This window comes from Anastrepha obliqua, chromosome 4 (genome assembly GCF_027943255.1).
Source record: "Anastrepha obliqua isolate idAnaObli1 chromosome 4, idAnaObli1_1.0, whole genome shotgun sequence".
NCBI lineage: Eukaryota > Metazoa > Arthropoda > Insecta > Diptera > Tephritidae > Anastrepha > Anastrepha obliqua.
This window is the reverse complement of record NC_072895.1, coordinates 119228794-119242303: the sequence shown is the minus strand read 5'-3', so window position 1 is coordinate 119242303 and position 13510 is coordinate 119228794. Positions and strand designations below refer to the sequence as shown.

Here is a 13510-nt window from a genome sequence, read left to right as displayed (position 1 = left end):
CCTCCTTAAGCTCCCGCCCTGTGAATGCCGTAATCGGAGACCAACAACCACCTATTGCAGATGAAGAGCTCCAGCTTCTCCGTGAGACACGCGTAACTCTGGCACAACTACGTTCTGGATACTGTAGCAGGTTAAACTCCTACTTATCCAGAATTGACCTCGCCATACCAAACATATGTCCGGCATGTGAAGATACCCCGCACGACACTAACCACCTTTTCACATGCCCTCTAAAACCAACTCATCTAACAACCCTCTCCCTCTGGACCAACCCGTCGAAACAGCATGTTTCTTGGGCCTACCTTTACATGTGCCAGACGAAGACTACCAGTGATATACCCTACACTGATGGAGCTCCTATTACTGTTAAAACAACAACAAAACAACAACAACGGTGCGTTATCACGGTGCAAGATTCATGAGCCGTATGAGATTCAAGTTGGGCCGCTTCTTACGCCTTTGGCATGGTTGTTTGGGTTTCGGCTCATGTGAATAGCGCCATTCAGCTGCCTGTTGACTGGTTTGCATGTCAAAATCACTGGATAAACATTGGGTCCAAATTCACTTGCTAAAGCATGTCTCCAGCCACCTTCTTTCGCTGATTTTTTTTAAGGAAATTCAACTCTCTTGGTACAAGTCGAGTAGCCAAGCGTTCCATGCCCAATCGATCGTGTAAAATGTTGCGAATCGCAGACGTTGATGGGCGACCAGATCGGGGCAAACGATTTCTCGACCCTCTGCAAAAGCCTTTCACCACTCGTAGATCCGTGTTTTGTTAAAGCCAATCGCCATAGGCTTTCTGCAGCATTTTCAATGATTCAGCACACGAAGTCCCTGTAAAAACACAAAATTTAAGACAAGTTCTTTCTTCGATATTTTTATACATAGTGAAAATCGCAGAGCACACCTGCGGTTGACTGATATAATTAAATGCCACAAATAAGCTAATTGCCAGATCACGCTCAAACTCTTCAACACTATAGAGGACAGTTGTATCAATATTCCAGCAGAAAAAAATTTAGTCATATGTGTACCGCGCGCTTTTTAAATGAACGATTCCCAATATATTTTTTGGCAGAATGTAATAAAAAAAGCATTCCAAATATAAAGGGTGGTTAAATTTCAAGGGCTGATGTTGAATGTAAACCACACCTAAACGTCAAGTTGTTTTCTGCATTTCATTTGACATTTTTCAATTTCACTTGTCACACAGCTAACGAAACAATGGCTCTTTTGCGCAAAAAATTTGATGGCCGAATAATCTCACGTCGCGGTGATGTCAATTGGCCGCCCAGATCATGTGATTTGATATCGTTGGACTTCTTTCTTTGTGGTTATTTGAAAGAAAGGGTGTACGTCGATAAGCCAGCAGCAATTCAAGAGCCAAAGGATGAGATAATTCGGTACATTAACGGCATAGAACCTCAATTATGCCTCAGCGTCATCGAAAATTTGGACCATCGGATGGAGGTGTGCCGCCGAAGCCGCGGCGGTCATTTGGCCGATATTTTAATCAATACGTAATTGAGCGATACCAATATTATCATAATAAAGAGAAATGACAATAATTTCCTAAAAAAATTATATTTTATTCAAAATCAACACCGGCCCTTGAAACTTAACCACCTTTTATTTCTTTTTTGAACTATCATTTTAAGTTCTAAAGCTCTTAAAAGAACACCCAATACGACCCATTTCAGCCAACTCGAATCGCCTTCCGATGGCAGATCGCTTCCAGGAAATATAGTACACAATGTTTTTGTTTTTATATTGTAGTTACGTTTGATGGCTATATTATCGCATTACTTTCGTTTATGTACAAATTTTAAATACAACTAAAAATTAGTTTAATATATATTTATATATAATCTATATATACTATCTTTTGCGTTCATTGGATTGTTTTTAATAATACTACTATTTTATTTACTTATGTGTATATCTACTTTCATGTATATCTGTATTTCGTACAATTGTTTTTTTTTTCATAACTTTTCGGCTGCAAATACTAATTCGTCGTTTATTCGCTAAGTAACTAAGTTTAGACTGCTTTGTAGTAGATTTTTTAGTGGTTTTGTTTGCTTTTCTATGCTTGTAGTGGTAGTGTGTGTTACGTTGCACAAATGCACTTAAATTTCTCGCTTCACATTTAACAAAAAAAGTTCTTCTTCTTCCGCTTATATCATTTAAACAATAATAAAGTTAAATTAAGTGATTATTCGAAGAAATAGTTTACAAATTAAATATTACTCGCTATACATACATACAAATTACAATTTAGTACATACACAATTGTTTATAACTACTTTCAGGGTATAGTACAATATTTTTAATATTATATAATATATATTTTTTTTAAATTATTCATTTAATATCACATTGAATTTGAAAAAGTGTTTCAACAAACAACGCGTACCCAAAACGCCCGCTACGCGCGCTGCACTGCTCCCAGCTAGATGCATACATACATATGCGCTTATACTTCTCCTGCTTCAGCTGATCGGCAGTTGCGGGACGCCTGTGACACACTGTTGCATACATATCTACATGCTCGTACAAGTCGATAGATTTACGTATAATAGCATAACTTTTTATATAAATTTTATTTTTAACTCCTATGGAAAGTCTTTTGCTTCTCACGTCGAAAACCTTTTCCTCTTCTGCTTTTCCTGCTTCTCCTGCTTCGCTTTGTGCGCGCTTTTTTCTGTTTCCTATTCGAGTGTGTTTGTTTGTGTATGGGGCAGTGTGCGACGGCATGGCTAATTCATGCATGTTTCACGCTGCATGAGCCTTTGTATATCTGTATATGTGTGTGTGTGTGTATGCTTGTTCGCGTGTCGATGAACATGTTTTCTACTGCATAAACATATCTTTTTGTATATTACAATAAAAGTTGCTTAGTTCTTGTTCGCTTTCGCGTTGGTCCGCTAAAGATGGCGTCGTCGTCGCGCATGGCTTTCAAAGCTGCCTCAGTCAAGACTCTGTACATACATACAATAAGTACGTACTTGTGCTTCGTAGTGTGGCAAATGGAAGTGGTGGTTGACGACGGTGGCTGTGGCTGTGGCTGTGACTGTGGCAGGCAAACAAAGCGTGCAGCAACAACAGCAGCGACAATAGCACTTCAACTGCGGCAAGCGCATTCAACTCACGTTAAACGTTCAACAACAACAACTAGCTCATCAACTTTGTTGCCCCTTCTGCTTGAGCTTTGCAATTGCTGTTGTTGCGGCATACGCAGTTCCTGTTGTTTGTTGTGTTGCTGCTTTTGTTTTTGCTGTTGCTGTTGCTTTTGTGGCTTTCATTATACCAAAAACGCCTGTCCATTGTTCTTATTCGCCGCGCTTGAGCTCCCTGCCATATTGGCATTGCCCTCCGTTGCAATTGTCGCACCTGAGCCGCCGCCATTGTCCGCCTTGGCAGCTGCAGCTGCCGCCGCCGCAGCCGCAGCGGAAGTCGATGCTTGCGGTTGGGGCGTTTGCGCAGCCGCGGATGTTGATTGTGTGCTCGTGCTCGCCTGACTCAAATTGCTGCCTGTGCGCAAATGTATTGGGGCTGTTGCGACTTGTTGCTGATTGGTCGTCGTCGCGCCGGACAATAAATTCACTGGCGGAGCTTGCGTCACACCCATCGATGGCCGCCACTGTTGTTGCTGTTGTAGTTGCATGACCATCGCATGATGGCTGGCCGCACTGGCGCGAGGGTTGTTCTGCGAATGGTGGTGCACGCGGTAGCTATTGGGTGCGAGTAGTTGTTGTTGTTGCCCGTGTTGCAAGGGATGATGTGGCTGATGGGGATGGTGTTGCATGAATGTGGCCGCACTGCCGCCATTCGGTATCATGGAGAGCGCTTCCTGCGGGTCATAAGCGCTGTACTCGGACTCAATGCTATGGTAGATGTGTTCGGATGGCGGACGCATGGGAATCGCATCGACAATGCGCGCACCGTGGCGGCTGGGGCGTGGCGAAGGTGTGGCCGTGGTGGCCGATGAATAGTTAGCTTCCATATCTTCTTGGTAATAGGCGGGTGGCGGTGGCGCTTGACGGAAGATTACACCTGGCGAAACGGGTTGCTTGAAACGTTCGTGATGATCCAATGTGTAGTTGTTACCGCGTGGTGACAGCTCAATTGGTATGGCATAGCGTAGTTTCTCCCAGAAGTAGCGATCACAGGTCAGCAGCCGATTCGATGGAACTGATTTCAGGTACGGTGCCAACTCGGGCACCTCTTCGGCCTCGGTAGACACATTTGTCTCCTCGATGATCACTAGCTTTTGTGCGAGTCCACGCAGTGCCTCATGGAATGCATTGCGGAATTCGAGGCGATTCCATTCGGTCGATAGCAGATTACGTGTGAGCACCAATATAATTTTGCGTGAAGCGCGCGCAGCTTCGACGATTTGCAGGTGGCTTGCTTCTGGTGGCAGATCGCGTTGTTGTATGCAAAGCCGGAATGGCGGTCGTCCATGCTCCAATTCAGCGGCGATGTTGCGACAAACAAATTCATAATCTTTGGCGGAATGCAAAATAATCGCATCATACAGTTTGCCGGCGTCCTCGAAACGTGGTTCGCACACGCGTACGCCATAGTGCGCAAAAAGCCAGACGCGCACAGACTCGCGGAAGACGAAAACAATGATCAGCACGACAATCAGAAAGATTAGCACCAGCACAGCAGCGAGTAGTGGCACGTAGCCGCCTGAGATGTCTTGTGAAGCCATATTACTGGCACTTTCCAGCAGCTCACTGCAATCAACGCCACCCGAAGTGAGCAAATCGAGTTCGCGCTTTACACCCGCATCCACACAGTATATATCCTGTGCGTCACGTATCACTATCGCGTTGTCCGACACGAATTGCGCCAACTCCTGCAAAAATTGGCAACGACATGACCACGCATTGCGTCCAATTGTCAGACCCTGCAAGTTGTTACGGTATTGCAAATTAGCCAGCTGCGCAATTGGCATGGCCGTCATGCGATTATTATCGAGGCGCAACACCTTTAGCGACACTAGCGGCGCGAATGTGCTATTCGAGATGTGGGTCAAGAGATTGTTGTGCAAATACAGCTCGCGCAACAGTGACAGTTGACGGAACTCGTATCCCTCAAGCGCTTGCAATTTGTTATTCTCCAAATGTAGTGTGCGCACCATGTTCAGCTCATCGAAGGTGCCATTCTGCACGGACATTACATTTGAGGCATTCAGGTAGAGCGCACGTAAATTTCGTTTGCCGGCAAACACCTGAGCGTCCAGCACTGGCAAGTTGTTGCCATCCAAGTAGAGGTCGGTGACGTCGAAAGGTATGCGCGCGGGTAGATTAATGCGATTTTGTTTCCCGCAGTCCACAATGTTTGTCGACCAGGTAGCGTCACGGAAACAGGTACAATTGTCAGGGCAAACCATTTCGCAGTCACATTGTTCGAAATCACAGCAGTGGCACGTCGCCGGACAGTGGGAGTCGTATTTGCAGACAAAGTCGCTGCTGCTCAACGCCGACAGTTGACGTATGGGCGCATTCCGACTGTGCGGCATCAAACATTCAATGTTGCCCAGATCGACAATGCGTGGATGCTGGCGGGTGGTAAGGTTGTTAATGCGCTGCAGCCATTCCATTGAGCAGTCGCACTCGAAGGGATTGCCGCCCAGGTAGAACTCAGGCACTGGCTTATCGATGGACACTGGAGCGACGCGTAACGAATTCAGTGTGATCTTCGAAAGCACGTTAGCATAGAGATCCACGCGTGCTAAGCGTGTCTTGTCTACGAATGTGTTGGCTTGTATCTGGTTAATAATATTGTTGTTAATGAAGAGTAGCTCAATCGAATTCGGCACTGACATGGCGCCAATTTCGGTGATGCGATTATGGCTGGCATCGAGTGTAGTAACGCGAATTTCTTCTTGCAGTTTATAATAGTTGCCTAGCGCTTCAATGTAGTTGCCGTGAATGTCGAGCCATTTGAGATTTGACGGTATGAAGGCATAATCGAACCACACCAGATGATTTTCCGAAAGATTCAGCCACAACAAAGAGGCAAGTGTGGCGAAGATGCCGTTGATGTCGGTAAGAAAGTTCTTGTCGAGACGAATAGCTTCGATTTCATTGTTCTTGTCGAAGGATCCGCGCTCGATGGTTTGAATGCGATTCTTAGCCAGATTTAGTACGGTCAAGCGCGGCAGATCGGTGAACATGCCTTGGGTGATGTTGCCAATGCGATTATCAATTAAACGCAGGCCAGTCAGTTGGCTCAAATTCTTGAATGTGCCATTTTTGAAGTCGGAGATTTGATTTTCGCCCAAATCCAGTGTTTTTAGCATCGTTAAGTCTTGCACAGCCTCGGGCACTTCGACCAGCTGATTTGAGCTGAGATCCAGTTCTTTCAGATCGGAGCAGTTGCGAAATGCTTGTGTCTCGACAATGCTAACCAGATTATTGTTAAGTGTCAGCTTTGTCAGCACAAACAGTCCATTGAAGATCTTATTGTCCAAGGTATGTAAGCGATTTTCAGCGAGATTCAGCGTGTGCAAGTTGTACAGCGGCAGGAAGGCACCCTCTTCAATGATTCCAATGGAGTTATTGCGCATGTCGAGTATTTGCAAGAAATACAGCTCCTTGAAGGTCTTGGCGCCCACGCGTGTCAGCGCATTATTGGATAGATTCAGCACGACCAAGCGTATAAGTCCAGCGAATGTGTTGTTGTCAATGTGATGGCTTGTTAACTGATTGGCACTCAAGTCCAGCACAAGCAGCTGCTCCAGCCGATGCAGCAAGCCCTTGGGCAAATCATACAATTCATTCCCTTGCAGATGTATCTCGCGCAACTCCTTATTGCCGGCGAACGCATCGGCGGGCAAAGTCTCCAAATGGTTGTACGACAAATTCAGTATGCGCAATGAACTCAGACCGGCCAACGCATTCGGTGCGAACGTGCTAATGTTGTTATGTTGCAAATTCAATTGCTGCAGGCGGCGTAAACGCGACGCACCCCACACATCGGGCAGGGCACGCAACTCATTGTGCGATACATCCAAGACTTGCAATTCGGCGCCACCACTGGCGCCATTCAGAGTGCACATCTTCTCCGACAAGCCCAAATTCTCGGCCGAACGTATACGATTTGCCGTCAAATTTAACACTTGCAAATTCTGCATGGTGCACCAAACACCCTCGGGCAGTTGGCGTATATTGTTGTCGCTCAAATTCAGCTCGTTCAACTCGCGCAGACCGGCAAACGAGCCAGACAATATTTCAAGCGATTTGCCTGGTCCCCAGACAGAATTATGTGTCTGTACCGTGAGACGCTTCAACGACATGAGCCCATCAAAAGCATTGGCAGCGATGCGTTGCATTTTACACGCATCCACTTGCAATTCGGCGAGCTTTTGCAGACGCGCAAAGGCATTCGCCGGCAGTTCGCTGGCGTAAAGTAGATCGGCGGAGCACTGGATTTCTAGCCTATTGGCAGTTTCGGCGACTTGCAGATCGAGCGGAGCCAGCGGCTCGATAGCGCGCAAATTACACTTGATGTCGAGCGTGGTGCGCACGAACTCCCAGGAGCATTGCTGGGCGTGCGTGTAGCTGCTGGTGAGACTGTTGATGATGACGAACAGGAACAGGAGCTGGCGGCAGAGTGAGCGGCGCATGCCTGTCGCCGCCGCAACTGATGCGGATGTGCTGGAGGAACGCATTGTGGTAATGTATAAGTTGATTTGTTGCAAGTGTGAAGAACAATTTGTAGCTGTGCTGGCTGATGCTTTGAGGACTGAGTAGCCACTCGTACAGCTGCTGTTTCGTTAAATACTGGATTGTGATTTTATTAGTTTGATTTGTGATTTATATTTGATTTTAATTATTTGCGTTTTTTGCACTTAACACATTTTGTGGCAAACACTTGGTAACTGCACATGGCATATTTGCAACATGGCACACGACTATCTTTGTGTGATGTATTATCTTTTGAAAAACATTCTTTTTCTATGCTTGAAGTATATTTTCTCTAAAGTCACAGGCAGATTCAACTTTTCAACTGTTTGGTTTTTCTTATTTGTTTAATGTAATCGCTTAAGTCAAACGCGCAAACCGTAATCCTTGGTGGCTAAGGCGAGCGAAGCGATTATTTTGCACTTTCAGAATATACTGTGGCGCACTTTTTATTTTTTATTACTTTGTAGAATTTAGATTTGCTTCAAATGCACTGATTTGCTGTTTTGCTTTCTCCGTGTGTTCAATATTGCTTTTATAATTGGTGTTTACATGAATTAAATTCGTTATTTTATATTTATTTTGGTTTTTGCAACTACATTCTTTCCTTAACTCTTTTACGTCTTCAATTTTGAAATTTTCTGTTTTACATATTTTTTGTTTTTGAAACTTTGAGACTTAGAATTTAAACGGCCTTATTTGTGGTAAGCAGCAGCAGCGCGCAATTTTCCGAAAGAAACACTCGTCAACTACTTCGTCGCCAACAGGCCAGAAGTCCAACTTCGATACAAAAACGTGTTGTGTTCGTACGTCGACTTTTTTGTTGGTGCGCGACGAGGCGAGGAATGGAATTCAATAACAACTTTTACTTAAAAACAAGAAACTTTCACGGAAGCGCTGCTATTTCAGAAAACCATGTTTACCGCTTGACGTTTCAAAGAGAACTGATTACAAATGTTGCTCGTTGCGAGTCCGTTGGCTCGTTGAAAATTTTACCAGCGTGCGCTAGTGCTGCCTTGCTGCCGCTACTACAATATTACTGCTACCAATGCTGCTATACAGCACACAACACACAACACGGAGTGCTCGTGAGTGTGTATTTGTTTGTGTATGGGGGTCTGCAAACGACCACGATGAGTAGACTGAGGAGACGACGTCTATGGTGACGAACAAACAAGGAGCAGCCAAGCAGGCAAGCAGGCACACACACACCAACAACGTGAGCCTCTACTGAATGCACACAACAACTCGCACACGAGGGAGCGAATGGCAATATAGAAATGTTAGCTACGGGGAGAACGAAACCAAGCACTCCAACGCGGCACTAACAAAGCAAGACAGGGCTGAGTAGAGTAGAGTAACACAGTGCTGTGTATGAGTGCGAGTGTGTTGAGTGTGGGAGAATAGTGAGGCCAAAAATAATAGCAAGGGCATTGTGCTAACTAACAAAAAAAAGTATTGTTTTGTAAAATATATAATAACAAAAACATGTAATTGTGCTAATACTTTGAGCTGTTTGCGCTGTTTCGTTAGAGAGCTGCGCTGGCGCTCCTCGAAGAGCATACTCTACATGCATGTGTGGAGAGTGAATGCAGAGTGCAATGCATTTAAAAGCTAATATGCAGACATGTTATGCTTACTAGTATTTGTTGTTGTTGTTCTTGTTCGAGTAGTTGTAACTATAGTAACTGGTTTAAGGCGATAAAAGTTGAAGTCATGTACAAAAATGACTGCAGATAGATATGAGTACTGTGTAACACACATACACACATACCTAAGCACATGTTTTACGAAAATGCAGCACTAAGTGCAGGGTATAGTAAGCATATAAAAGCGACTAGAACAAGCACATCAATAATAACAACAACAAAATGCTGCCCTCCGCTATTTCTCCGACATCATGCTGCCTACGTCGACTGCACTGCCACTGTGCTCTCACATACTGAACTCAGCTCGATTTTATAAAACGTACAACAAAAACTGAATTTTTTGAAGTGCAACAGGAATTGCATGCATGTAAGCAAATTCACACGCACACTCACTCATTCGCACTCACTCTCGTATGTACATACGAGTATATCAACACCAATACATGGTAATGCATATATGGATACGTTGATGCCGGGTATACATATACGACGTAGCCACGCACACAACCGTTCGTACAAAGTAGGGGAAATGCAGAGCACTAGTCAAATTGCATTTGGAAATATGTATGCATATGCAACATCTGTGGCACTCGCATGCTTGTAGTCATAAAAATTCATATCACATTCCATGCGTTTGTCAACAACATTTTCTCGACGACTCTCGCACTCACTTCTGCGCTCTCATTGCTTGCCTGTGCAGAGCAAAAAATAAACCGGCCGGCTGTGTTGTCGCACTAAGCCAGTCGCACATACGAGTACATGAATGCACTGACTTTGCTTGTCAATTGCGTACGTTCTTCGAAAGATACTTTACAGTGAGGCCATAAACATTTACGAGTTTTCGGGCAAGTGCAAAATGGAAGAAGGATTTTACGAATTTCTCTCATTTTAAATGCATAAATAATTTTGGAAAATATTTAATTTATGCGCGGAGTTAAATCAATAATTGAAAAATAATATGAATGGCATAAATTTATTTAATAAAAATAAAAAAAGTATATAAAAGCAAACAAATCACTTTGTGAGAATGCTGAAAATATTTAAATTCACGTTTTCGTTTAAATTTGCATGCAGCAATACAATGGCACAATAATAATATTTTAGATCAAAGTTTTTTTAAATTGTATTATTATAGGCCCGGGAGAATTTTTTTTGTATCAAAAATCAATTAATCAGAAAATAATTAAATAAAAAATCCAGCAGAAATCAATTTGTTCCTTGTGAAGTGACAAGAACTACTTTTTTAACTTATTTTTCATAGATTACAAAAAAAAATATATTTATCAATTTTCACTATCGATTTATTTTTTTACTATGAATTAATTTCATTGTCAATCTTATTTTTTATCGAGTTATCAATTTATTCAATAAATATGTCTGGTCTAAGTTTAAGTCTGCTCAAAAGACATTATAAATCACTATCTGATTTTGATTTGACGAATACAAGATTTTTTAATGAAATTCTAGGGCTATTTTTTAGGTAAAAATGTAAAATCAGTTTTTGGTTAGCAAATTTGTGAAGTTATCTGAAAGAATTTAGTAAGGGTGACTTGGAACTAGTGAGACTTTAGGATCATTTGACAGGATTTTTTTCGACAACCGATTTCCGTTTTTTTTTGCATTTTTCTAAAGTTTAACGCTTCCTTAATTTTGTGTCAAAATTCCAAGCAAATCAGAGGAAAACTGACAGAGATATAAAAGTTTTACTGAAAGAATTTTGGAACTGGTGAAACTTTAGGCTCTTTTGACAGAATGTTTTTTAATCCTCTCTTAATTTTGCGTCACAGTTTGAAGCAAATCAGAGAACAACTGAGGGCGTTATAGAACTTGAAGTAAAAAAGCTTATTTCTCTACTACGCCTTTGGTGGATTTTCGTAAGATTTTTTGGAAATTCATAAAGTCCAAAATTCTAAATATTTTGGTTTAACTGTTTTGATTACAAAGCCATAGATTTTTGACACTTTTTGGACCCCGCTTCTTTCCTCCTTTTCTTTTGCCTTCGTATTAGGGGTAAAAAAATGTTAAAAAGATATTTGAATATTTACTCAACTGCCTAGAACTGCATGAACTATAACTTCTTCTCCGATTTGGAACAAAGTTTTGTTTATAGCCACATAATTTGCGTCAACCGAGTTTTAGCTCTAATTCCATTTTTATGGCTAGTCTTATTTACTTAAGTCTTTACTTAAGTTGTTGTACACTAAATGGCATACTAATTAAAATTCTTGAACTCAATTACGATATGCTTTGACTTTATGGACTCTTTGTACACTAGCATTTCCTCGAATATCCATTTTCCAATGGACATAACCATGTGCTCCTCCACTTTCTTAATTTTAATATTTTTTTAATATATCTAATAATGAAACTTGACTAAACGACTGCAATTGCAATTAAACGGTCAGCAGCTGCATGACATCGAACGAATAGCGGCCAACAGCAATAACAGGGCGCAATAAGTAAATTCGCAATGGATGTAAGTGCAATGAGCCTTTTACTACTGCTGCTATTCGTGGTGCTGCACATACAGGCAGCGTCGATGCGACAACAATTGTTGCACTAGCAAGCATAGAAAATCGTAAAATAGTGCTAGTAGCAGCAGGGGCACAGCAACAACGTAAGCAGCAGCCAACTACTGTAATTGAGTCACAACAATAACACCAAATGCAATAATAACAAATAACTGTAGGAATAAGAGCAAAACACTTTTATAGTTAAAGTTGGCAACGACTGTAAACAGCAGCGCAACGCAGCTCAAGTCCAACAGTGCCAACATTGGCGCACGTTGTGCTGATGGCAACAGGCGATTTCCGTGCTCTTTTCCGCTGCGATTTCCTGCGACTCCATCAACGAGCCATGAAAGACACTCACTACGCCAGCAGCTTAAGTACATGGTACATATGTATGTATGTAATTATGTACCTATCTGTGTATGTGCGTTACGCCAAAATGCAAACTCGTTCAAATTCGTTCGTAACAATATACCTCACTAGATAAAATACATACATATAATAGCAACAGTTGCGAAGTCAACGGAAGTTGAGAGTCATGCGTGCATTCAAAAGAAGTTTGCTGTTATTACACGTATGTTACAGAGTACCAAACATGTGTTGTGCAGAGCGAGAGAGAGCAATGCGAAAACACATGCTCGCCAAATGAGATTTAGAACCAACAACAGCAGTAGTACATAGCAGCAGCAGCAGCAGCAACACGTGTGCGTGGCATAGCACCACCAATGTGGGAGGAAGAAAGTGTTGAGGTAAAGCAGTACACGAATAGGCTTTGCTTTTGTGGGCTGTGCACTGAGTTTCATGGGGAATGTAAAGTGAGCTGGAATATGTTATGTCCTAGCTGTGCATTTTCTTTGATTTTGGTGATTATTTTTGTTGCTATTTAGCGCTGTTAGTGCTTTTAACGCATATGCCTCTGTTCTTTGCTGCTGCTGCTATTGTGTTGGACTGTGATGTGATGCTCTGTTATTTGTCGTCACAGGAAATGTAATTAAAATAAGCTGTTAATGTTAAATTTTTTGGCGGAAAATTATATTTTATTTTCATTTGTATGTATGTATGTACATTTACTTCAGTAACACTCATAATAAAAAAACATTTTTTTAGTAAAAAAAAGGTAATATGTAAAAAGTATGCCGAAGAGACCTCGTTCTTCTTTTACGCTGTGTAAAAAATGTATGCCGGTATCACTTAGCAGTAACGCCCTAAATGGCGGAAATATGTCTTTACATTTAATAAGGAAATCATAGCGAATTGAAAATATTCAAGCTATAAATTAGCGATCTGGTTTTGGGCAAGCATCAGGCCTATTTTTGTGAAATGTAGAAGAGATTAGTACAACACATCTCCCTCGAATTTTAAAGTTATTTGAAATTTTTTAAGGAGTTGTCCTGTTCCTCAGAATGCAACAGAATAATAAGTGACGATAAGAGTAAGAGTGTCACTCGCTAAAAATCTCATGCACTCTTATTAATCAGATATTTCTTACCAAGATCCAAAGTAGTTGAAATCCTGGTTGCTAAACACTCATTTTCTCTTTCTTCGTTTCAGTATCATCTCGGAATGCAGAACAAATCCCAAGAATTGGAGGCAGATAATAAGTGAACGGTAACATAAGTGAAGTAGAAAGCAGATCAGCCGAAGAGATTTT

General features: G+C 42.1%; 1 protein-coding gene across 1 annotated transcript; it reads right to left on the bottom strand.

Moving 5' to 3' along the window:
- Positions 1-3063: 3063 nt before the first annotated feature.
- LOC129243967 (toll-like receptor 7) lies at positions 3064-8626 on the bottom strand. The gene has a single exon (XM_054881478.1). It carries the CDS (start codon positions 7685-7687, stop codon positions 3305-3307), a length of 4383 nt encoding a protein of 1460 aa, XP_054737453.1. The 5' UTR covers positions 7688-8626; the 3' UTR covers positions 3064-3304.
- Positions 8627-13510: the final 4884 nt, after the last annotated feature.

Coding starts and splice junctions, on each gene's coding strand:
- LOC129243967 (XM_054881478.1), bottom strand. CDS start 7,687: ATGCGTTCCTCCAGCACATCCGCATCAGTTGCGGCGGCGACAGGCATG.